The 27,300-nt window shown below is 39.2% G+C and overlaps 1 protein-coding gene across 6 annotated transcripts in view; it reads right to left on the reverse strand.

Annotated features, from left to right (window-relative positions):
* ATP11C (ATPase phospholipid transporting 11C (ATP11C blood group)) overlaps positions 1–27,300 on the reverse strand; it is a 245,535-nt gene that overhangs the window by 27,123 nt on the left and 191,112 nt on the right. For all 6 annotated transcript variants that reach the window (XR_013959813.1, XM_080653850.1, XM_080653847.1 and 3 more), the window contains exons 21-24: positions 18,726–18,828; positions 17,379–17,524; positions 8,105–8,164; positions 291–418 (exon numbers count right to left, since the gene is read on the reverse strand). Coding sequence is in view for 5 of the 6 variants with exons in the window: in XM_080653850.1 (XP_080509976.1) it covers positions 291–418; positions 8,105–8,164; positions 17,379–17,524; positions 18,726–18,828 (437 nt within the window). In the remaining variant the exon portion in view is untranslated. The remainder of the gene's footprint in view (positions 1–290; positions 419–8,104; positions 8,165–17,378; positions 17,525–18,725; positions 18,829–27,300) is intronic.

A 27,300-nucleotide genomic window follows, 5' to 3' on the forward strand; every position in this document is an offset into this window, starting at 1 on the left:
TAGGCTTTTTTTTTTTTTTTTGGTAGTTAAAATATCGTGTCCTCCTCTAAGACTCCAGAACTCTATGACAATGTAGATGCAAATTTTAGGAATTAATGATTTTTAACTAAATGGCTCAAACACATTCAAGTACAGGACCTGCACCTAGGATATATACAATTTTCCTGTTGAATACCAGAGAAACATGTGATCAAACCAGGTGGGAAGTCTGTGTCCTTCCCTCCTTCACACAAAGTGACACCCACAACTTTGTAAGTCTGAGGAAATTTTAACTGTAATGTTTAACTTACATATACAATCGTGGATCTGAGGTCAGAGTGTCAATATTGACATGCTGTTCCAGTAGACTGTAGGCCAGGATGGGCAAGGATGTGAAGCAGATATTATACATTGTAAGGTAAGCAGCATCATACAGTGGCTGAAATGACAAACAATGGAAGAGAAAAAAATGTACTGAACAATCATCTTCAAGAGGTTGTGTTGGAAAAAATCAGAAGCTAAAACAAGACAGTTTTTTCACATTTCTTTTAATACCAAAGGAATTAAAAATGTTTTAAATATGTTTTTAAATTACAGTTGACAATATTATATTAGTTTCAGGTGTATAATACTGTGATTAGATATTCCTATAGCTTATGAAGTGATCCCCCTGATAAATCAAGTACCCACCCGGCACCATTCATAATTACAATATTATTGACTATATTCCCTAAACTGTACTTTACCTCCCATGACTATTCTTTAACCACCAATTTGTGCTTCTTAATCCCTTTAGCCATCTTGTCCCAACACCCCCAAAATCTGGCAACTGTCATATGTTCTCTGTATTTATGAATTTGTTTCTATTCTGCTTATTTTGTTTTTTAGATGCCACATATAAGTGAAGTCATCTGGCATTTGTCTTTCTCTGTCTGACTTATTTCACTGAGTATAATACCCTCCAGGTCTATCCATGTTGTAGATGGCAAGACTTCATGTTTTTTTTTTTTAATAAATCTTTATTGTTCAGATTATTACAGTTGTTCCTCTTTTTTTCCCCCCATAGCTCCCTTCCACCTGGTTTCCACCTCACCCCAAGCCCTTAACCCCCCACTGTCCTCCTCCATAGGTGTAAGATTTTTGTCCAATCTCTTCTCGCACCCCTACACCCACTTCCCCCTGAGAATTGTCAGTCCACTCCCTTTCTATGCCCCTGATTCTATTATATTCACCAGTTTATTCTGTTCATCAGATTTTTTATTCACTTGATTTTTAGATTCACTTGTTGATATGTATTTGTTATCACTTTGTTGTTCATAATTTTTATCTTTACCTTTTTCTTTTTCTTTCTCTTCTTAAAGAATACCCTTCAGCATTTCATATAATACTGGTTTGGTGGTGATGAACCCCTTTAGCTTTTTTCTTGTCTGTGAAGCTCTTTGTCTGACCTTCAATTCTAAATGATAGCTTTGCTGGGTAGAGTAATCTTGGTTGTAGGTCCTTGCTCTTCATCACTTTGAATATTTCTTGCCACTCCCTTCTGGCCTGCATAGTTTCTGTTGAGAAATCAGCTGACAGTCATATGGGTACTCCCTTGTAGGTAACTGTTTTTCTCTTGCTGCTTTTCAGATTCTCTCTTTGTCTTTTGCCCTTGGCATTTTAATTATGATGTGTCTTGGTGTGGTCCTCTTTGGATTCCTCTTGTTTGGGGTTCTCTACACTGCCTGGACTTGTAAGTAAGTCTATTTCTTTCACCAGGTGGGGGAAGTTTTCTGTAATTATTTCTTCAAATAGGTTTTCAGTATCTTGCTCTCTCTCTTCTTCTGGCACCCCCATAATTCAGATGTTGGTACACTTGAGGTTGTTCCAGAGGCTCCTTACACTAGCTTCATATTTTTGGATTCTTTTTTCTTTTTGCTTTTCCGGTTGGGTGTTTTTTGCTTCTTCATATTTCAAATCTTTGACTCAATTCTTGGGATCCTCTAGTCTGCTGTTGGATCTCTGTATATTATTCTTTATTTCAGTTAGTGTATGCTTAATTTCTAGTTGGTCCTTTTTCATATCCTTGAGGGTCTCACTAAGTTCCTTGGGGGTTTCTAGAAGATTCTTGAGTAACCTTATAACGGTGGTTTTGAACTCTATATCCAGTATTTTGCTTTCATCCATTTCTTTCATTTGTGACATGTTTCTTTGTCTCTGCATTTTGGTTGCTTCTTTGTGTTTATTTCTATGTCTTGGGTAGCTGCTAAGTCTCCTTGAGTTGATAGAGTGGCCTTGTGTGGTTGGTGTCCTATAGGGCCCAGTGGCTCAGCCTCCCCAGTCACCTGAGGTGGATACTCTTGGTGCACCCCTTTGTGGGCTGGGTGCACAGTCTTGTTGTAGTTAAGCCTTGATTGCTGTTGGTATCACTGGGAGGAATTGACCTCCAGGCCAATTGGCTGTGATCACCAGCTGTGTCTACACTGGAAGATCTGTTGCAGAAGAGACACCCTTATGGGGCAGGACTTGCTTCAGTGGGGCTTTGGTGCTCACTGAGTCTGTACCTTGTGTGTGTCTCTTATGGATGTGAAGAATTGCAATCTGGTATGGTCTCACTCTGACCACTGGGTACACTGGATCTTGGATCTCCAAGGTGGTTCAAAGTTAGCCACTGTCTGGGGCCACCCAGCAGGAGCTACAGAGACATCTGCAGATTCCTCCTCTTTGTATGGGGTTTGGAAGTGCCCAGACGAGGCCCAGCTGTGAAGCAAGGCTGGCAGGGCCTTGGGCCTTCTTTTGGAAGCTCTGGGGCTCTCTGACCCAGCTGTAGTTTGACAGGTTTTAGGCAAAAGGACAGGACATTCATATGCAAAAGCCAATGCGCACAGCTTGGGTGGGGTTGTAAATTGGGTGGTGCGGGGTCTCTGGGAATCACTAGGGTGGAGCAAACAGCAATGGCTGCCAGTCAGCCCTGAACGGGAGAAGTCCCCGGTTCTCTTCTTCCTGTACCCCATGCAGAAACAATGATTGCTGAGAGCCCCTCTAAGAGAAAGCCGCCCTTGCGTTCCTGTCCCAATGCCAGACAATCCAGTTTCTCCCCCTATGTGCCTGGGTCCCCCCGAGTCTCGACTGGAATTGGAGTTCAGAGCAAGCAGGAGCTTGTATCTCCCTCCAGGTTAAAAGAGCAGCACACCCAGGTGCTAGCACTTTCCGAGCTTCCGCACCTCCTACAGTCTCAATGCACCTTCTTCACCTCTCTAGTTGTGGAACTTCCACTCACTCAGCCTTCCCGCGGTTCTGGGTGGTATTTGCTCTGCCGTTTAGTTGTGGTTTTGATGTGGTTGTGAAAGGCAGCAAGTACAGGCACTTACCTATGCCGCCATCTTGGTTCTCCGACTTCATGCTTTTTTTATGGATGACTGATATTCCATTGTGTGTGTGTGTTTGTTATTGTTGCTTCTATATCTTGGCTCTTGCAAATAATGCTACAATGAACATGTGGATGTATATGTCATTCGTTCATTCATGCATTCATGTATGTATGTATGTATGTATGTATGTATGTATTTATTTATTTATTTATTTATTTATTGTATATGTCTTTTTTATTTAGTGTTTTAGGTTTCTTCAGATAAATACCCAGAAGTGGAGTTGCTGGGTCCTTCTTTGTCTCTTGTTATAGCCTTTGTTTTAAAGCCTATTTTGACTGGTATAAGTTATTGCTATCCCAACTTTTTATTTGTTTGTTTCAATTCACATTAGATAGCTGTAGCTTGAAAAAGAGTAAAGCAGCACCTAACATCATAGAGTTGACCTGTCACTCATAGCTAGGCATAGGTGTTCTCCTGCCAAACATGCACAATTTCACAGAAATACAACATCAAGCAAGGCCATTCTGTGACTATGATGGATCAAAACAAGACCACTCCACAATCACATCTGAACACAGACAGAGCATGAATATTTTTAAAATCATAAATAATGACCAACACCCCCATTCTGGCTAATATGAGTAACTGTTGCTTCTTGACCGATAACAGGGTTAGCCTCCTTCTAGTCTTCATTCCTTCTGGGTAAGATTTACTAAAATGCCCAGTCATAAAATTACCACTGCTTCTAACAGCACCCAATCTTCTTAAATGCTTCCCAAATTACCTAACTCAATCCAAATCTTATAAGACTTTTCTAACACTCTCTTCCTGAGAGGCTCCACTGTTACTCATGGTGTATATTCTTTCTCATTGCATCCGGTAATAAACAAAATTTGATCAACTACAAATGTGTTCCTGGTGGTGTTTGGCTAGAGGGCTTTGACAACCTTCAGCTCTTAGGGCAGAACTTGGCATATAAAAAGCATTCAATAAATATTGGATGAATGATTGAATAGATATTGGAAGCTATGGCACATTTGTAAAAGATTGATCTAATATTGTAAATTTTCCTTTATGGAAAATCAAGGTATTATCTGAACCTAATTTTAATGAATATACTTATTGAGTTCAGTATTTTTCTACACGGTGCTAGATGTTTTCATACAATCATTACCTGTGGCCTGAATAAATAATATTTATCTGTATTTTCACACATATAAATGTTATTTTAATTAATAAAATTCATTTAAATGTGACATAAATTAATACAATTATACATTTTCAAACAATAGTTACTAAAGATACACTTACTATCATAATGGGAATTGCCTCAAAAACGTTGAGAACAACTTGAATAGAGCATTGGTTCATTCATTAGTTGACTTCAAAAACATTTAACTGAGTGCTTACTAAGTGACAAGTACTAGGAACAAAGAAGATTAGTACCCTGTCAGAGGCACTCAAATTGCAGAGGGGGAGGCTGGGTGGTGAGAGTACAAAGAGCTGGGGGAGCCCAGAGGAAGGGACAACTCTGACCTACAGTAGAAACAAAAGCAAGATAATATGCATGCAAAATTCTCAATGAACATGGAGATACTTCCCATTTACAAAGATTTAAACTCAGTAAAAATATTTTACTGAATTCTCAAGGGAGAGTACTAGCCTGTTGATATACAATTACCCATTTTTGCTAATGAGAAAATTGAAAAAAAAACCCCACTTCAGATTGATTGGTATATAATTTAATCTTGAATTTCATTCAAACAAAAGAAGCATCAGGGGGGAGGGTGGGGTGGAAAGAGATTAACCAAAGAATTTATATGCATATGCATAACTCAAGGACACAGACAATAGTGTGGTAAGCCTGGCATGGAGGAGGTCAATGAGGGGGGGGGGGGTTGGGGTGAGGGGGGGAAGGGGACATCTGTAATACTTTCAACAATAGAGATAAATGAAAATAAAATCTACTTTTGTTCCACTATGGCAGTTTGAGGTTACATGAAAGAGAATTGTAATTCTTAGATGCATAATTAGAGAAGATAGAATGTCCTCAAAACAAACAACAGCTTTACTTGATAATATTATTTGTTAAACCTGTTGTAAATGATTTATTTATTTATTTATTTATTTTTAAGAAGAGTAGTACATACATTTATTAACACTTTTCTGCTTTACTCTCATGTTTGATGTATTTTGCAGAAAAAAAGTCTTATCCCCTTTAATATATAAATCTCTAGTGAGAACCAGGTTTTAGAAAGAAGATATAAAAAGCATTATCTTAGGAAGGGACTTGAGCTTTGAAAATTTTACTCAGTGTAAACCTTCAATCCTGGAATTGGATTTAGAAGTTCTGGGTTTCCTCTTGTCCCCTAGTTACTTAATGTTAAATGTTTTATTTTCATGACCAGTACTACTCTAGCTTTGCTAAAGAAAGACCTGCTTTTTGCTTAAAGAATCAGAACCCTGGTCCCACCTCTACTTCTCCATAGTTCAACCCTTCAAATTCCAGGATTGCAGAGAACACCGGATGTGGACCTAAATTGAAAAAGGCTCTAAAGATTATTTGTAACAAAGGTTGCTACATTCAGCGCAGAGCACTAGGCCAAATTCAAAACTAAAGATATTATATATCAGGTCACCACCTCAGAAACATTCCTTTTATTTGATGCATTTTTCCTCTAAGACAGTGGTTCTCAACCTTTCTAATGCTGCGACCCTTTAATACAGTTCCTCATGTTGTGGTGACCCCCAACCATAAAATTATTTTCGTTGCTACTTCATAACTGTAATTTTGCTACTGTTATGAATCGTAATGTAAATATCTGTGTTTTCCAATGGTCTTAGGCTCTACAGCAGCGGTTCTCAACCTGTGGGTCGCGCACAGGTTGAGAACCGCTAGCAAGGTTGCCTAAGACCATCGGAAAACACAGATATTTACATTACGATTCATAACAGTAGCAAAATTACAGTTATGAAGTAGCAACGAAAATAATTTTATGGTTGGGGGTCACCACAACATGAGGAACTGTATTAAAGGGTCGTGGCATTAGAAAGGTTGAGAACCACTGCTCTAAGACATCCATATAGCTCCTTCCCTTATCTCCTTCATATTTCCACCTAAAGGTCACATCATCAGAGAGAACTTTCAAAATCATCTTCTCTAAAATAGTGGCCCTCTTCCCCAGTCACTCTATCAATTTTTTATCCTTTTTCACCCCCTTCAGAGCATTTATCAGCAACTGACAGTATGCTTATCTGAATGTTGTCTGTCTTTCCCCCAGCATTATGGGGGTAAGATTTTTGATCACTGTTATATCCCCAGCACGTAGCCTGGCACATACTAGGCACCCAAGATATATTTATTAAGTGAGTGAGCATACTAGTTGAGCAACTAACGAAGCCAAACATCAACTCCTATGAAAATCTAAGCAGTTAAGGTAACCTAAACAGACCCCAGCCCAGGGTCTGAATCTCAGCCCAGGTTCTGAATCTCAGCTGACTTTATTAGTAGTAAGTCCTTCCTTTCTTCATAAATTTTGTGCTTCGTAAACATGTTTTAAAAAGATAACAAAGCAACAGGCTCCTTTCAAAATAAAAAACAATGTTTTAACCAGATTAAGCCAATTTCCCTTTAGTATTTCGCAACAAAATTTGAAATGTCTTTTTAATACTTGCATTCATCTAAGTGAGGAATTAGAAACATTTGGATCCATAGTAATTTCAATGTTCAAGAAAAGCAGACTCATAAGAATCCATAAAACTCTCTGTAGCTAAAACTATAAGTTTTGAAAACAAGAAAATAGATAGCACTTCCTACAGCTAGATGATTAATTCATAAAGCAATCTGCTTAACTGGCCCTATGTGGCTGATGCCGGGGCAGTACTGATGTAAGAGACAGCATACCAAATGGTAAAGAGGTAAGTTCAAGACAAAGAGAGCAGTCATTTTCCTTTGAGAGAATACATTCGCTTAAAAATACTGCCAAGAAATTAGAAAAAAAAATCACTTCCTACCATGAGGAATTAAATATACCTTGAAATTTAGAAACTCAATCTGTAATACCTGTGGTGATGTTACCAGTAGTTCAGCTTGGCAAAAATCACTGAACTGCTCACAGATTACCTATGAAAATTTCTGAGTCACTGAGCATTATAGCTCCTATATTTAGGTGTACTTCCACTAGAAACAATGCAAAATCCATTTCAGTTGTTAAAACAAACTGACAAATATGCCTGCTTATCTTGCCACTTAAATATCAAGTTAACATATACCATATTCTTTATGCAATAAATGTTCAGAAGACAATAGAGGGTAAAAAATGTAGTTACTCTAGTAATCCAAGGTTTTACCCAGGAATCACAGCTTCGTGGCCAGCTTAAAGGTCAGTGTTTCTCTAGAAAACCAATCTGAGAAACTGCAAAGGTGTGAGATATTATTTGATGAAATATTAAACTATAACATTTTAGGATTATTGGAAAACATTGTATACACTGATACAAAGGAAAAAAACAAAATAATCTTTTAAAGGTTATCTCAATTCTAATCAGATATACTAAAGAACTTTCAAAACAAAGTAATAAGAACACTGTTAAAGCAAAAACACAAACATTTGCTATTGTCAAAATGCAAGTCAAGATTAACAGTTGAATAAAAAACAACAACCCTCCTTTTACTTCGGACATACCTCTCCAATATCTATAATCCAATACATATAAAGGTAAATTATTAATAGCAAATGTAAAGTACATTACAACAAATAACTAGGGAAACAAACCTGTTGTGAGAATCCGCAGAAGAACTGGTACAAAAATTGTGGCAAAATAAAACAAAGGTTCTGGGGGAAAAATGGAGAAAAGGGTTAATGTTTTCCCTTAATCAAATTTCTAAACTAAAACAGGAAACTTACAAATAGTCTACAGTCAGTCCTAAGCCCTCCTAACATCATAAGGCAATAAGTCTGTATTCTAGAGTTGTAAGTGAATAATCCCAAAACAAATGACTAATTCATATTAATAACAACTTTTGCCCTACCAAGGCAGAAGAGATCTCACTTTATGAAAACCTGTTGCTAGTCTTCTTCTGTGTGAAGAAATTAAATCACATAATACAAGTACCTAATAGTACTGCATCTTAAATGCCAATCAGATTTGCAAAATCATTATAAAGTAGAATGACATAAAGCTGTAAATATATGCAGGGCAGGACAAAAGGTTTACAGTTGTTCATATGGGAAAAGACATGAAGGTTATGATTATTACAATAGCTTTATTAACTGTTTCATGTACTCACAACTATAAACCTACTTTTGCCCACCCTGTATTTTAAATCACTTAATGCCAATAAGAGTCAGGAAATTATTACAGTATATGTTGACACTAACAGTATCAGCTAATGCTTTACTGCCTTTACCACTGCCTCATCAAACAATCGACATATTAATATTGATCATTTACTATATGCAAAGATGGCACTGTGGGTGACATACACACACACAAAAAAAAACCCCAAATGAAACTTCTTATTCCTAAGGGACTTGTAATTTAATTGGGAGAATATGAAACACAGATTTAAAAATTCAAGCAGAGAATTTAAATAAGGCAGGCTGTGACATTATCTGAGTGCTGCTTGTCATCTTCTCATGTTGTCTCTGGATTTCTCTTTGGGCAGCACCTTCAAGAGCCCATTTTTGAGACATGTCAAAAAACCAGTCTACTTCCTTCTGTCACACATTCTCACTTAGGTAATTTTCTAGACTGGGAGACCTGAGGCTGTTTTTAAAAATCCAATGCATCTTCAAAGGATGAGCATCTGCCACAACTGAAGATATTTAGGTGAGTATACTACAGGCTCTGGAGGATGTTCCTAAAGAAAAGTGCTATACATGTTTGAATAACTCCTACAGCATCAGAGTAAGTGCCATAGCTCCAAAGGGCTCATCACCTGGAAGGGCAACACTCAATTGTATGTATCAATTCTAGTAGAATGCAAAATGTACGTAGCGCTTCTAGAGTCATACTTTATTTTTTTTTATTTTTTATTGAAATTAATGGTGTGCTATTGGTTAATACAATTATATAGATTTCAGGTGCACAATTCTATAATACATGAAATGTACACTGTATTGTGTGTTCACCACTCCTAGTCAAGTCTCCTTTCCTCACTATTTATCCCCTCTATACCCTCTAAATTGTGAGGTCTGAGGAGGCAATGATTGATGGGGATTATGGGATAGTTTTGGGAAGAGGAGGTGTGACTCTCCTACTAGGATGTAATTTCCATGAGAACAGGGACTTAGTCTGTTTTATTCCATTATGAATTCTCAGGGCCTAAAACAGTGCTTGGCATAGGGTAACACATTCAAACATTTGTTGATTGAATAAATAAAGAATTAGCATCTGAACTAGGTGCTAAAGATGAATAGGATATGTTGATAGCAGGAACCAAGATAAGGCCTTCTGTATTTTAAACAGATAACAGGTAAAACAGGGTGAGACTGTGGGGTGCCTTAAAAGCCAGACTAATCCTTAGACAATGGAGAGTAAAGTTTCTGGAGTACAGTTGAAAAGTGGTATTTTTCAAACATTAATCTGGCTGAATTATGCAAGGTAGACTGCATGGAGAAACAGAAATAAGATCAGTCACTGGAGTACTCCAGGGGTGAGGCAATAGCAAATTGAAGATGCCGGAGGGCTTCTTAGCTCAGCCAAAGAGGGCCAAAAGTATTAGAAATCATCTTGGGATGAACAAAATAAAGTGACAAAATAGATCCGGAGACATGGAAGCATGGAATAGACTGATGAAAAGATTAACCAAAAACTTATATGCATATATGCTAACCCATGGACACAGACAATAGTGTGGTAGGCCTGGGGTGGGTGCGGGTGCAGGGTGGAGGGGGTCAATGGGGGCGTGAAATGGGACATCTATAATACTTTTAACAATAAAGATGAATTTAAATTTTTAGAAAAAGGAATACTGCTAATTAACTAAGAGATAATGGACATAGAGATCCTATGAACACAGAGGGTACCACCTACATAAATTATCCCCACAACTGGGAACCATTAATTACAGATCACTGGTAAACATTAGCCATTCTAATGCTTGTTTTGTTTTCCTTAACAGAGTATTCCTTCCATCTGGTGGCAGTTGAATGAATTGCAGGCCACAATGGTAGGCAAACCAAGCCTCTGGAATTAGGGATTAGACTGATAGGCAGATCTTTAAGGCAAATCTTCATGAGCTCTCCTACTAGGGAGAGGTAAGAGAGAATAACAACCCATCTCCATGTGGGGCTGTTAAGTTACTGAGTCCAAGGCTCAGTAAATCCAAATTATGATGTACAAGAGTCCTGGAATTAGAGTCAGTAAAGCTATTGTGGAAATCTTGTTCTATCACCTCCTAGCTGGCTCCAAAAGCAAGTTATGTAAATTCTCTGAGCCCTACTTTCCATATATTTTAAGTGGAAATAATACTAATTGCCTCATAGGAGATTTGTGAGGATTAAATAAGAAAATAAAGTGTTTTGTTTTTTTTTGCCAAACAGCAAAGTACATTACACATACTGGGTTAATTATCATTATTACTCATCATCAATATTTGGCCTGGATACCAGCTGATACTGGTTAACAGGGTCTTGGCAAATCTGTAAACCTGATGTGACGGTTATATTATTTTTGAAAATATGAAGTTAATAGGACCTGGGCTTGATTATAAGAAAACTGACACACAAAAGCAGTTTCTAAGCTTTTTATAGGGTATCAAAGACTAGCTGCTTGAATCATTTAGAACCGGTACATTAACTTGATAATATACCTATAAACTGGAATCTAATTAAGATCTTTAGTAAATTTCTATTATAGAAATAAAAAATGAGTATGCAGGATCAGTTTAAAATGTACTCTGATTGATGCTAAAAGAAAATCAAGGTGTTGTTGGGGAAACTACTTCAGTATCCAATCATGGGGGGTATTTTGCAAAATTATTGTGTTTTAGGTGAATATTTAACTGGGTGAAAAAATGCTCACAATATATTAAATAAAAAAGAGCAAAGTGCAAAACAGTATGTTTTGGGGCTGACTGCTAATAGGTTTGGGGTTTCTTATTGGGGTGATGGAAATGTTCTGGATTAGATAGTGGTGATGGTTGCACTTCATAGTGAATATATTAAAAGCCACTGTATTATACACTACAGTGAATTTTGTTATTTGAATTGTAACTCAATAAAATGGGGAAAACAGTATATATAGTGTATGAAAACGATATATACACATATGAATCTGTATAGACAAAAGTACAGGTCACATAACAATGTCACTGGTTCTTTCTATTGGTATGCATTTACACATGACTTCAAATATCTTATTTTAGAAAAGAAGCCATGTATAAGTAAAAGAGGTATTTGAGAAAAGTCACTTGTATAATTTTCCTTTCATTTAGAGCATTAACTCACTATGCAACATCAGAGAACCTCAACTTGAGGAAAGCCATGTCAGTTTCACATAACCAAAAATTAATCAAAATCAGTCAAGATTAGAGAGGAAGGACCCAATTGGAATGCAAACAAAAATTTAACCTAAATATATTACAAATAAATAACATAACCACACTGAAATGGTTGAAAAGGGGGGCGGGGACAAAAACGAACTTTGCAAACAGTATTTTGACTATACTGGTACACTCCAAGGCCAAAGACAAAAAGAAGTGCACACAAATATATTACTCAAGTTAGTTTGTTTCTCCCAGGAGTATAAGTTAATAATTCTGAAACTACTGTAAGTGTATTGTAAGGATTGAACAAATAAGTAAACATATTGAGAATGAGAACTAGGTTTTTCATCACTGGAAAAAGGAGTTATAAATAAGGAAAAGGGATAGGTTAGAATAAACTTTGCGGTGTTGGCTGGCATTAAAGTTATCCATATAAACGGTTTACATACTGAGTTCAACTAGCACCCAGATCTTGATTTCTAAATACCATTTGCAAATAAAAGAAACCAGTTTTTCTTGAAGAAATGTCTGAATCTAGGACTGGAGCAGTAAAAATACAAGAAGAGCTTAGAAAATCATATGGTACTGAAAAATAAAGAAGTGTTCAAAAGGTTGGGGATGGGGATAGAGAGGAATGGGGAATTGCTACTGAATGGGTATAAAGTTTTAATTATGAAAGACGAGTAAGTTATAGAGATCTGCTGTACAATGTTGTGCCTATAGTTTAACAATACTGTATTGTACAGTTCTAAAGCTGTTATGTGGGTACAGCTCAGGTTAAGTGTTCTTATCACAACAAAATAAAAACTTAAAAATGATGGGGATATGCTGAAAGAACACAGGAGCCAAATCTATGACAATCTGAGTAGTAGAATAAATAATAGGAATGGATTTTAACTCAAAACAAAATACCTATTTTAGTAGCAAAATGCTTTTTTCTTCTTTTTTTATGGCAGGGGATCACAGGCTTTATGGTCCAGTAGAAGGAACACACAAATATACAAAGAAAGGTGTCACATGTCTCAACAACGGTTTCTATGGGGAGTGGTGTAATGTACACAAGACAGGGAGGGCTTCATAGAAGGTATTGAAGCCACTAACTAGTGGTGTGTGTTTTATGGAAACCACTTCTAAGGCTAAAGGAAGTTAAGTCTCCTTCCGTCACTAACAGCTATTTTCAAGACTTGGTGATCATAGGTGACCTTGGCTTTTCTTTTTTGTGTATGTTTAAGGTGTACGTGTCAATTTGATACATTTACATATTGCAACTGATTACTAAAATAATGTTAGTTAACACCCCTATCATATCACACAATTATCATTTCTTTTTTTTTGTGGTGATAACATTTGCGATCTTGAGTCTTAGCAACTTTGAAGTATATAGTAGAATATGATTAACTATAATTACCATACTGTATATTAGCTCTCCAGAACTTATTCATCTGTAGTTGCAAGTTTTTACCCTTTAATAACATCTACCTATCCCTCCCCCCTTTCCCTAGTCTCTGGCAACCACCAGAATGTACTTTTCAAATAAATTTACACAGAGCAAAGTTGAAGGGTCTTGAGACCCCCAAACAGCATTTTGATCAAGTTATCAAAGTTAACATTATCAGGAATGAGAAACATTGACAACCTACTGACACAATGCACTGAGCAAGTTACAACATCACTTTTGTGGTATTTGTGTCAAAAATGTATAATCTGAATCCAATAATAAGCAAACGTTAGACAATTCAGATTGAGGGACATTCTACAAACTAACTGGCCAGTATTATTAAAAAATGTTGACAAAAGACAGGAACTATCCCTGGTTAAAGATAACTAAGGAAAAATGACAGCTAAGTGCAAATGTGAACCTGAAACCAACCACAAAAAAGTGTCAGTGGGACCACTGGCAAAATTCCAATCTCACTTGGAGACTAGTTAATAATGTGTCAGCTGATATCAATTTACTAATCTTGATAACTATGTTATGGATTATCTAAGGTGTTAACAGTTGGCAAAGTTGGACAGAGTATAAGACAGGGGTGGGCAAACTTTTTGACTCGAGGGCCACAATGGGTTCTTAAACTGGACCGGAGGGCCGGAACAAAAGCATGGATGGAGTGTTTGTGTAAACTAATATAAATTCAAAGTAAAGGAGTGGAGGGGAGAGCAAGAGAACCGGATAGAACAGCCGGATCCGGCCCACGGGCCGTAGTTTGCCCAAGGCTGGTATAAGAGGATTATTTCAGTACTTTTGCAACTTCCTTAAAGTCAGAAATTATTTTAAAATGAAAACTGAAAAAAAACTTTAAAAAACGGTACTGAACAGTATATATGACAGAAGATCAGCTTCTGGGCTATGTTGGCTAAAAATGATTTGCATACTTTAGACGAGTTACTTCACCTTCTTGTATGACAGGTTTATTATGCATAAAATTAGTGGCTTAATTTATATTCATAGATTCAAAATTGTGCTCCGAGGAACTACTGGGCAGGACAGGGAGGTTGAGCAAGTACACAGCCCTGGCCCCATCACCCTTTAATCAATGCAATCCTGCTTCTATCTGCTTTTATCTGTATAACTTCATTGGAAGAGAGAATTCTACTGAAAAGAGTAGTTTAGCATACTGTTCAGGATAAAAAGGGAACCAACTATTGATAGATGACACAACAAGGATGAAGCTCCAAAACATGCTAAGTGAATTAGGCCAGACACAAGAGTACGTATGATTCTATTTAGTTCAAAAACAGTCATATCTAATTTGTATATTACATATTATATCTAAATTTATATATTACTAGAGGCCTGATGCACGAAATTCATGCAAGGGGCTTGGCCCTCGCAGCCCCAGCTTCGTCCTGAAGGTCATCTGGAAGGATGTCCAGAAGGTCATTCGGCTATCTGGTCAAATTCGCATCTATATATATAAAAGCCTAAGTGACCATTGCAACTGAAAGGACCACTGAACAGGCTGCGTGGGGCGACCAGGCTGGCAGAGGGGTCAGTGAGGGGTGACCAAATGACTAAGCAGCAGGCTGTGTGGGGCGACCAGGCCAGCATGGGGGGGCAGTGAGGGGCAACCAGGCCGGCAGAAGGGGCAGTGAGGGGTGACCAGGCCGGTGGGGGGGCAGTTGGGGGCAACCAGGCTGGCATGGGAGGTAGTGAGGGGCAACTAGGCTAGCATGGGAGGGTAGTGAGGAGTGACCAGGCTGGCGGGAGGGGGCAGTTGGGGTGACCAGGCCAGCAGGGGGGCAGTTAGAGGTGACCTGGCTGGTGGAGGGGGGCAGTTGGGGGCAACCAGGTCGGCAGGGGGGGCAGTTGGGGGTGAACAGGCTAGCAGGGGGGGCAGTTAGGGGCGATCAGGCAGGCAGGCAGGTGAGCAGTTAGGAGCCAGCAGTCCCAGATTGCGAAAGGGATGTCTGACTGCCGGACATCGGACCTAACCACTCTGCCTGCGGGATTGGGCCTAAACCGGCAGTTGGACATCCCCTGAGGGGTTCCGGATTGGAGAAGGTGCAGGCTGGGCTGAGCCCCCCCGCCACCCCGTGCATGAATTTCATGCACCGGGCCTCTAGTATATCTATAATAATAAAAGCTAATTAGACTGGACAGCCGAATGACCTTCTGGTCAAATCTGGGGCTGCGAGGGCCAAGGCAAGCCGCTACGGCTGTGAAGGCCAAGCCCCTTGCACAAATTTCATGCATCAGGCCTCTAGTGTTAATATAAATCGGATTAGTCATTGTTTGGATCAGGGGTGGAGGAGACGAACTGGGAAGGAGCATAGGGGAACTTTCTGGGATGATGGAAATGTTCTAGTTTTTAAAAAAATCTTTATTGTTGAAAGTATTACACAGGTCCTCCTTTTTCTTCCATTAACCTCTTCCAACCAGCTCCAGTCCCTCCGCCCCCAGGCCTCCACCACTCTATTTCTGTGTCCATGGGTTATGCATATATGCATACAAGTTCATTGGTTGATCTCTTTCCACTCACGCCCCCGACCCCCACACCTTCCCTCTAAGGTTGAACAATCTGTCCACTCTTCTATGTCTCTGGGTCTATTTTTGATCATCAGTTTATTTGGTTCATTAGATTCCACGTATGAGTGAGATCATGTGATACTTATCTTTTTCTGACAAATGTTCTAGTTTTGATTAGGGTGCTGGTTACATGAATGTATACATTTGTCAAAATAGAACTGCATACAGTAAAACCTCAATATAAGGGATTAATTCAGGCAGGGGAGTGTCCCTTAAAGCTAAAAGTCCCTTATATAATAAAGCAGGTTTTCTGAATGAGTATATTAAAAAGATGACAAACTAGTTAGTTTATCTGTTTTTACTTATGTAGACAAGTGTAGTTAAAAGTAAGTATGTGTGAAAAGTTTAATTTCACAGAGAAGTTTTCTGTATGTATTATAGTAATTTCAAATTTATGCTAAATAGGTTTAGTAAATGTGTGCATTCACCAGTCACCCCGAGTAAACAAATGCACACAGCTGGGACGTGGATTAGCGCACTTCAGTCAGAACATGGCTGGCACATGTTAAAAATGCTGCAGAGCCCTGGCCGGTGTGCTAAAACTCTAAACTTTAGAGCATTGGCCCGGGTCACGGGTTGGATTTCTGGTCAAGGGCACATACCTGGGATACAGGTTCATTCCCCACCCCAGGTCAGGGTGTCTGTAGGAGGCAACCAGTCCACAATGTATCTCTCTCTCTCTCTCTCTCTCTCTCTCTCCCCTTCTCTACTTCTCTCCTTCCTTCCTTCCTTCCTTCCTTCCTTCCTTCCTTCCTTCCTTCCTTCCTTCCTTCCTTCCTTCCTTCCTTCCTCCCTCCCTCCCTCCCTCCCTCCCTCCCTCCCTCCCTCCCTCCTACTTTCTCTGAAAAACAATGGGAAAAATATCCTTAGGTGAGGATTAAAAAAAAAAAAACTGCTGTAGAAAGTCACACCATAACCAATTACCACCTGCAATGCAGTGTGATCATGTGCTAATCATTCACCAAGCATTGTTTACGAGCAGTGACTCTTAGATTTAAATATGTAGACTATAGTTGTAGATATGTAATATTTATGTCAGCGAAATTACTAGTGTTTTTTTTCCAGCATATGGCCTATTCACTAAAATTTGTTAAAAATAACAGTGAACAAAAAAAACCCAAAAAACAACCCTGTTAATTTAATATAAGCAACTCTTGGTTAAAAGCATTTTAAAATTAAAAGGGTGTTAATTTTCACATATGACATACAGACTGGAAATTTTGTCTGTTAAATCAGAAGTTGGTTAAATTGAGGTTTGTAAACTTGAGGGTTTACTGCACTATGAATGGGTACATTTTATTGTATTTAAACTTCACTTCAAGAAAGTTGACTTAAAATTTCATCTCAAATTTCTTGCATTAAAAGAAACTTCTGGTTTCCAATACCATAAATAGATCTGCTTTGCTGACTACAAATTTCAGTATGAAGACAGCAAAAGAAACATGGAAAGAGGAAGAAAAAACTATGACTAAATTGAGCCCATGCTGGATTAAGTAGTCTTAAGTTAAATTGCAAATACTTGATCACATACCTTATAGAAGAAATACTGTACAAGGTGTGCTATTCTCACATAATATAGATGTCCATGACCCAATAGCAGTTTCTTTAAATGTTTAAACTTTGGAACAGAATAATCACTATTTCTGGATGCTTGGCGACCTTCTTTACCTTTAATACCTAAAAAAAGAAAATCTCTATAGGGTGAGTATTTTATAAAATAAACAAGCCCTGCATTTAATATTTTCATATTTTCAACTTCCTTATATGTTAGAGCTCAATTGTATAGTTTAGCTTAGTTTTATTTAACCAAAAAGTACTTTCTTTAACAATCTCAATGAGAATTACCAATAAATATTAAAACTAAGTGTAATTGATAATTACCTATTTATAACACAATATACAATTAAATAGAATAATTATTTAGTCATAAGGCAAAATTATCCTGAGAAAAAATTAAATCTGGAAGTTACTTTAAAGCCACTTAGTGCTTAATTGTGCATGGCACTAGACTGGGTACAATATTAAAGCAAATCAGAGACCTGGGGTTTATGGTCTAAGAGCTCAAAACTGAAAAGTTACAATGAGACAGTGAAGTTCTTTCACTGAATGAAACTCTGTAGTAGCCCAAGTTTCTCTGAGCTCAAGCTGCTTTAGGCCATTTTCACACTGGATAACCAATGAGTAGAACTAAGAGTTCCACACAACATACGGCTACTTTCAAATGAAAAAAATTTGGGAATCCAAACTTCAGTACAATAATTCCCAAGATGCTAATTTCATTGTTTTCCCCCCTTCAAAAACAAAACAAAACAAAACAAAACAAAAACACAACTTGCTAGGGTGTTAGGATTGTTGCCTACCAAGAGCCTGACAAGGGGGAAAAAGGTACAGGCTATAGAGAAGCTGTTTTTACCTGCCAACATATAAATTCAACACTACAGCCCAAACCACCCATAAATAACTCCATATGGAAAACCAGCCAAGCAATTATCATTTCTTAGTACCAAACAGTTAAGTATCTCAAAAGACATAGTGCAGCACCACAAGGAGGCAATCTGGCCAGGAGCGGAAAATCAATAAAATTTACTTCATGCTGTCAAAGTGAGATCAATTGTGCTACCAGTAAGTTTGGGAAATTCATTTTACTTGAATCATAAAAAAAAAATCCTCAACTTTGTATTTCTTCATTCCCCCCAGGAATAGGACTTTGGGATGGACATGTTGCATGATCAAATGACAACCTTCATTCAATTAACAATTATTATACCAAAATTCGAATTCAGGATGAGCAACCAAAACAATCTCTAGAATATAGGACCACTCTACCTAAAAGCAATACTGATACCTTACAGCTGCCATCTCATTAGATATTTCTTACCTATTCCCACATGGGATTCCAAGATCATACTGACATCATTGGCACCATCACCTATTGACAGTGTTATTGGGCTCCCTTTTAAATTCTTCACCATTCTGACAATCTAAACATTAAATACAAAAGAGGTATAGGAAAGGTCAGAACCAAAAGTGAGATTGTACTACATTAGGGGTAGATGCCTCATTCACACTTGTAAATTTTGGCCTTGCAAATAGAAAGGGAGTTTGTGCATATATGTGCAATAGTCTCGAATCTCAGAGGCAGAAGAACACAGCTTTTCAAAATATAATACTAAGGAGACTTGACTTTGGGTGGTGAACACACGATACAATATACAGATGATGTATTATACAATTGTATACCTGAATGCTATGTAATTTCATTAGCCAATGTTACCCCAATAAATTCAATACAAAAGAAAAAATATAATACCAGTGTGCTCTTGTTTCTAGTTCTGTGAATGTATGAATGTCAAAATCCCTGCCTCTTACCTATATTAGAGGACAACTTGTTTCCCTCTTTTGTTACAGCTTCATGTGTCTTTTCAGATCAGTGCTGAATGTGTGACAGTAGAGACCAGAAAGCTGATTAGTGGTATCATGCATAGGGCTACCAAAACAAAAGTGGCCAGTGAGAGGATAATATTTTGGGGAACCTCTCCCTCTCTCCTCCCTGCTGACATTCTCCCTGGTTGCACCCCAACCCTTATCCCAAGGGACTTTTCTAACATTAAATTATTACACTCATCTAGCTGCCAACTAAATTTGTTCCACTGACCAATATGATTTCATCTTTCTTATAGGTAGCTGCATTTTATTTTAAAAATATTTTTATTGATTTCAGAGAGGAAGGGAGAGGGAAAGAGAGATAGAAACATGAATGACGAGAGAGACTCATTGATCAGCTGCATCCTGCACGCCCCCTACTGGCGATCGAGCCACTTCCCAGGCATATGCCCTTGACTAGAATGGAATCCGGGACCCTTCAGCCTGCAGGCGGACGCTCTATCCACTGAGCCAAACCAGCGAGGGCGGTAGCTGCATTTTAAAGGGGGACATCTTAAAGGTGGTGAAATTTGTATAAAGTATCTGAGATACATGTAAAAAGCCTGTCACTATTCCTTGAGTGTCTCTTCAAGGTGTCGCTGACAGAGTGTAGCTCAATGCTGTGTTCATGGTAGGTACTGAGTAAAATAAATCTGGTGGAGTTACTTGTGAGAAGTGTATTTAGTAAACAGTTGTCCTTCCACCCTATGTTTTAGATAATGACTGCTTTATGTGTCAACCCTCAAAACCCCTGGGAATCTAGTAGCTTTTAAAAGTTTATATAATCCAGCAGTTAAAAAATGCCTTGCAATAATTCTGTCCTCACAATTGTTTTCAATAGTTAACATAAATAAAATCCACTTTTAAACTATGTTTTTATTGATTTTTAGAAAGGGGGAGGGATAGAGCGGTAGAAACATCAATGAGAGAGAAACAGCAACATCAACTGGCTGCATTCTGCATGCCCCCTACTGGGGATCGAGCCAGCAACCTGGCTATGTGCCCTGACTGGGAATCGTACCTCTGGTACCTTCTTGGTTCCTGGGTCAACACACAACCACTGAGAGACATTGGCGGGGCAATTCATTTGCCTCCCCCACCCCCCAGCACATGTCCTACCCCCCAACCCCCAGTGTCTTGTGCCCATTGGTTATGCTTATATGCATGCACACAAGTCCTTCGGTTGATCGCTTACCTCTCCCCCCAATCCTCCTCAGCCTTCCTGCTGCAGTTTGACAGTCTGTTCGATGCTTCTCAGCCTCTGTATCTATTTTTGTTCATCAGTTTATAATGTTCTTTATTATCCATACATGAGTGAGATCATGTGGTACTTTTCTTTCACTGACTGGCTTATTTCAGTGAGCATAATGCTCTCCAGTTCCATTCACGCTCTTGCAAATGGTAAGAATTCCTTCTTTCTCGCAGCAGCGTAGTATTCCATTGTGTAGATGTACCATAGTTATCTAATCCACTCATCTGCTGATGGGCATTTAGGATCTTTGCAAATCTTAGCTATGGTAAATTGCGCTGCTATGACCATAGGGGTGCATATATCCTTTCTGATTGGTGTTTCTGTTTTCTTGAGATACATTCCTAGAAGTGGTATTACTGGGTCAAGTGGCAGTTCCATTTTTAATTTTTTGAGGAAACTCCATACTTTTTTCCACAGTGGCTGTACCAGTCTGCATTCCCACCAGCAGTGCACGAGGGTTCCTTTTTCTGCGCATCCTCTCCAACAATTGTTGTTTGTTGATTTGTTGATGATAGCCATTCTGACAGGTGTGAGGTAGTATCTCATTGTTGTTTTGATTTGCATTTCATGGATAATTAGTGACTTTGAGCATGTTTCCATGTCTCTTGGCTTTCTGAATATCCTCTTTTGAAAAGTGTCTATTGAGGTCCTTTGCCAATTTCTTGATTGGATTATTTATCTTCCTTTTGTTAAGTTGTATAAGTTCCCTGTAAATGTTGGAGATTAAACCCTTCTCAGACATAACATTGGAAAATATGTTCTCCCATGCAGTGGGCTTTCTTATTGTTTTGTTGATGGTTTCTTTTGCTGTGCAGAAGCTTTTTATTTTGATGTAGTCCCATGTGTTTCCATTGCCCTAGGAGCTGTATCATTAAATATGTTGCTACGACAAAATGTCTGCTATTTTGCTGCCTATGGCTTCTTCTAAGAATTTTATGGTTTCCCGTCTTACGTTTAAGTCCTTAATCCATTTTGAGATTATTTTTGTGTATGGTGTAAGTTGGTGATCTAGTGTCATTTTTTTGCAAGTATCTGTCGTTTTCCCAACATCATTTATTGAAGAGACTGTCTTGACTCCATTGTATGGTCTTGCCTCCTTTGTCAAATATTAATTGAGCATAAGGGCTTGGGTCGATTTCTGGGTTCTCTGTTCTGTTCCACTGGTCTATATGTCTGTTCTTGTGCCAGTACCAGGCAGTTTTGAGAACAGTGGCTTTGTAGAGTAGCTTGATATCTGGTATTGTGATCCCTCCAACATTGTTCTTCTTTCACATGATTGCTGCAGCTATTCGAGGTCTTTTTTGATTCCAGATGAATTTTTGCAGAATTTGTTCTAGGTCTTTAAATTATACCGTTGGCATTTTAATGGGGATTGCATTGAATTTATAGATTGCTTTGGGTAGTATGGACATTTTAATGATGTTGATTCTACCAACCCATAAATATGGTATATTCTTCCATTTGTTCATGTCTTCCTCTATCTCTTTTATCAGCATCCTAAAATTTTCTGAGTACAGGTCCTTTATCTCCTTGGTTAAATTTATTCCTAGGTATCTTAATTTTTTTGTTGCAATGGTAAATGGGATTGCTTTTTAAATTTCTCTTTCTGTGAGTTCATTATTGTTGTAAAGAAAACCCACAGAGTTCTGGGTGTTAATTTTGTATCCTGCTACATTGCCGAATTCATTTATTAAGTCTAGTAGTTTGTTTTTTTTAATCTAATCTATCCAGTTTATTTTTATTTTTTATTTTATTTTTTTAAATAAATCTTTATTCAGATTATTACAATTATTTCTCCTTTTTCCCCCCATAGCTCCCCTCCACCCAGTTCCCACCCCACCTTCTGCCCTTACCTCCCCCCCACTGTCCTCATCCATAGGTGTATGATTTTTGTCCATTCTCTTCATGAACCCCCTATACCCCTTTCCCCCTGAGAATTATCAGTCCACTCCCTTTCTATGCCCCTGATTCTATTATATTCACCAGATTATTCTGTTCCTCAGGTTTTTAATTCACTTGATTTTTAGGTTCGCTTGTTGATAGATATGTATTTGTTGTTCATAATTTTTCTCTTTACTTTTTTCTTCTTCCTCTTCTTTAAGAATACCTTTCAGCATTTCATATAATACTGGTTTGGTGGTGATGAACTCCTTCAGCTTTTTCTTATCTGTGAAGCTCTTTATCTGCCCTTCAATTCTGAATGATAGCTTTGCTGGGTAGAGTAATCTTGGTTGTAGGTTCTTGCTATTCATCACATTGAAAATTTCTTGCCACTCCCGTCTGGCCTGCATAGTTTCTGTTGAGAAGTCAGCTGACAGTCGTATGGGTGCTCCCTTGTAGGTAATTAACTGTTTTTCTCTTGCTGGTTTTAATATTCTCTCTTTGTCTTTTGCTCTTGGCATTTTAATTATGATGTGTCTTGGTGTGGTCCTCTTTGGATTCCTTTTGTTTGGGGTTCTGTGGGCTTCCTGGACTTGTAAGTCTATTTCTTTCACCAGGTGGGGGAAGTTTTCAGTCATTATTTCTTCAAATAGGTTTTCAGTATCTTGCTCTCTCTCTTCTTCTGGCACCCCCATAATTCTGATGTTGGTACGCTTGAAGTTGTCCCAGAGTCTTCTTACATTATCTTCAACTTTTTGGATTTTTTTTTTTTTGCTTTTTGCTTTTTCAGTTGAGTGTTTTTTGCTTCTTTGTGTTTCAATTCTTTGACTTGATTTTTGTGTTCCTCTTGTCTGTTTTTGGGTCTCTGTATAATATTTTTTATTTCAGTCAGTGTATGTTTAATTTCTAGTTGGTCCTTTTTCATATCTTCGAGGGTCTTGTTATATTTATCGGCCTTTTCTAGGATATTCTTAAAAAGCCTTATAACCGTGGTTTTGAATTCTATATCCAGTCGTTTGTTTTCCTCCATTTCTTTCGTTTGTGATCTGATTCTTTGACGCTGTATTTTCACTGCTTCCCTGAGTTGGTAAGGTAGGTATTTGTGCTAGTTTTCCAATATGGCCCAGTGGGTCTGCCTCCCCACTTAACCTGAGGTGGACACTCTTGGTGCACCCCTTTGTGGACTGTGTGTACAGCCTTGTTGTAATTAAGTCTTTATTGTTGTTGGTATCACTGGGAAGAATTGACCTCCAGGCCAGTTGGCTGTAAGGATCAGCTGTGTCTATGCTGGGAGAAGTTCAGTGCTGGAGACAGCCTTATAGGATTAGACTTGCCAAATTGCAATAGCCTCTGTGCTCAGCTTGGATGGGGTGGAGTCTCAGTTTTGGCTTCCTGTCAGCCTTGCCCTTGCGCGCATGTGCGCTTTCAGTCCTCCGCCTTCCCCAGCTCGAGTCTCCGCCTGAGAGTCCAGACTCCCCCCACAAGAGCGTGGGTCCCCAGGGGCTCGCCTGGAACTGGGGCTCACTGCAGTCAGAACTGGGGCTCAGTGCAGTCAGGATCCTCTGACTCCCTTCCACTAGGGAAAGCCTGTGGCAACCTCCGCAGCCTTTGTGCGCACTGGCCCGCGCACACCTTCAGACTTTTGCCTTTCCCAGCTCGAGTCTCCGCCCGAGAGTCCAGAATCCCCCCGTAAGAGCGTGGGTCCCCAGGGGTTCGCCCGGAACTGGGGTTTAGTGCTGTCAGAACTGGGGTTCAGTGTGGTCGGAGGCTTCCTTCCCCCTTCCGCCAGAGAAAGTCAGCCAGGCTCTCAGCCGCCCTTCCTCTCTGCGCGCACAAAGCCCCTTTGCCGTACCTCCAATTCTCTGTGAGCTTTTCTCTTTCCTTCTAGTTGTAGAATTTTCACTCAGCCAGCTTTCCTGTGGTTCTGGATGGTGTCTGTTCTGTCTTTTAGTTTTAGTTTTGAAATTGTTGTGCGAGGCAGCAGTTTAGGTGTTTACCTATGCCGCCATCTTGGTTTCTCTCTATCCAGTTTATTTTTAAAGAGTTCATTAAAACTAGGGAATAAAACTTTCTTTTTTTAAATTTAATAAATATTTATTGTTCAGATTATTACAATTGTTCTGCTTTTTACCCCCCCCCCCCAATAGCTTCCCTCCACCCGGTTCCCACCCCACTCTCTGCCCTTACCTCCCCCCCCCAACTGTCCACATCCATAGGTGTACGATTTTTGTCCAGTCTCTTCCCGCACCCCCCCAACTCCTTTCCCCCTGAGAATTGTCAGTCCACTCCCTTTCTATCCCCCTGATTCTACTATATTCACCAGTTTATTCTGTTCATCAGATTTTTTATTCACTTGATTTTTAGATTCACTTGTTGATAGATATGTATTTGTTCTCACTTTGTTGTTCATAATTTTTATCTTTACCTTTTACTTCTTCGTCCTCTTCTTAAAGCGTACCTTTCAGCATTTCATATAATACTGGTTTGGTGTTGATGAACTCCTTTAGCTTTTTCTTATCTGTAAAGCTCTTTATCTGCCCTTCAATTCTGAATGATAGCTTTGCTGGGTAGAGTAATCTTGGTAGTAGGTTCTTGCTATTCATCACTTTGAATATTTCCTGCCACTCCCGTCTGGCCTTCATAGTTTCTGTTGAGAAATCAGCTGACAATCGTATGTGTGCTCCCTTGTAGGTAATTAACTGTTTTTCCCTTGCTGCTTTTAATATTCTCTCTTTGTCTTTTGCTCTTGGAATTTTAATTATGATGTGTCTTGGTGTGGTGCTCTTTGGATTCCTTTTGTTTGGGGTTCTCTGCGCTTCCTGGACTTGTAAGTCTCTTTCTTTCACCAGGTGGGGGAAGTTTTCGGTCATTATTTCTTCAAATAGGTTTTCAGTATCTTGCTCTCTCTCTTCATCTGGCACCCCCATAATTCTAATGTTGGTACGCTTGAAGTTGTCCCAGAGGCTCCTTACACTATATTCAAATTTTTGGATTCTTTTTTCTTTTCCGGTTGAGTGTTTTTTGCTTCTTTGTATTTCAAACCTTTGACTTGATTCTTGTGTTCTGCTAGTCTGCTGTTAGGCCTCTGTATAATATTTTTTTTATTTCAGTCAGTGTATGTTTAATTTCTAGTTGACCCTTTTGCATATTCTTGAGGGTTTCACTAAATTTATCGGCATTTTCTAGGAGATTCTTGAGAAACCTTATAACTGTGGTTTTGAACTCTATATCCAGTTGTTTTCTTTCCTCCATTTCTTTCGTTTGTGATCTGTTTCTTTGTCTCCGCATTTTTACTGCTTCCCTGAGTTGGTAGAGTAGCTTTGTGTGCTAGGTGTCCAATATGGCCCAGTGGCTCAGCCTCCCCAGTTACCTGAGGTGGACACTCTTGGTGCACCCCTTTGTGGACTGTGTGTACAGCCTTGTTGTAGTTAAGTCTTGATTGTTGTTGGTATCATTGGGAGGAATTGACCTCCAGGCCAACTGGCTGTGAGGATCAGCTGTGTCTATGCTGGGAGAACTTCTGTGCTGGAGACAGCCTTATGAGACAACACTTGCAAAATTGCAAAAGCCTCTGTGCTCAGCTTGGATGGGGCGAAGTCTCAGGGCTGAGCATACAGCCTTGGCTTCCTGTTGGCCCTTTCCTATGAGGCCCCTGGGTCTCAGTGTCCCTTGGTAATTGCTGCAAGCACCTCTGAGAGAAAGCCGCCCTCGAGTTTCGCCTGCTGCCAGACAGTCCAGTTTCTCCCCCAATGAATCTGGATTCCCAGATTCTCGCCTGGAACTGGAGTTCAGCACAGTCGGGAGCTTCAATCTTCCTCCTGCTGGAGAAAGCCAGCGGCACACTCAGCAGTCAGTCCTCTCTGTGTGCACTCGCCCGCGCAGCCCCAGACCTCTGTCTTTCACGGCTCCCCTGAGTTTCCGTGTGCTCCTCTCTTTTCCCGACAGTCCAGACTCCCCCCGTATGAGTCTGGGTCCCCAGGGTCTCGCCCAGAACTGGGGTTCAGTGCAGACAGAAATGGGGTTCAGGGCAGTCGGGAGCTTCTGTCTCCCTCCCGCTAGAGAAAGTTAGCCAGGCACTCAGCTGCCCATCCTCTCAGCGTGCGTGTCTCTGTAACTCAGCCTTTTGCAGCTCCTCTGAGTCTCCGTGTGCCCCTCTCTTTCCTTCTAGTTGTAGAATTTCCACTCAGCCAGCTTTCCTGTGGTTCTGGATGATGTCCGTTCTGTCTTTTAGTTGTAGTTTTGAAATTGTTGTGCGAGGCAGCATTTTAGCTGTTACCTATGCCGCCATCTTGGTTTCTCGGGAATGAGTCTAGTAGTTTTTTTGATGGAGTCTTTGGGGTTTTCTATATGCAATATCATGTCATCTGCGAATAAGGGCAGTTTTACTTCTTCTTTTCTCATTTGGATGCCTTTTATTTCTTCTTCTTACCTGATTGCAATGGCTAATACTTCCAGTACTATGTCCAACAGGAGTGGTGAAAGTGGGCATCCATGTTCTTAGGGGAAATGGTTTTAGTTTTTGCCCATTGAGTATGATGTTGGCTATGGGTTTGTCATATGGCTTTCATTATGTTGAGGTATGATCCTTCTATTCCCACCTTGCTGAGAGTTTTTATCGAGAAAGGGTGTTGTATTTTGTCAAATGCTTTTTCTGCATCAATGGATATGGTTATATGGTTTTTATCTCTCAGTTTGTTTATATGGTATATCACATTTTTTGATTTGCAGATATTGTACCATCCTTGCATCCCTGGAATAAATTGCACATGGTCATGGTGTATTATCTTTTTAATGTAATGCTGGATTCAATTTGCTAGAATTTTGTTGAGAATTTTGGTGTCTATTTTCATGAGGGATATTGGCCTGTAATTCTCTTTCATTGGGTTGTCTTTATCTG

Source organism: Plecotus auritus (assembly GCF_963455305.1).
Source record: "Plecotus auritus genome assembly, chromosome: X".
NCBI lineage: Eukaryota > Metazoa > Chordata > Mammalia > Chiroptera > Vespertilionidae > Plecotus > Plecotus auritus.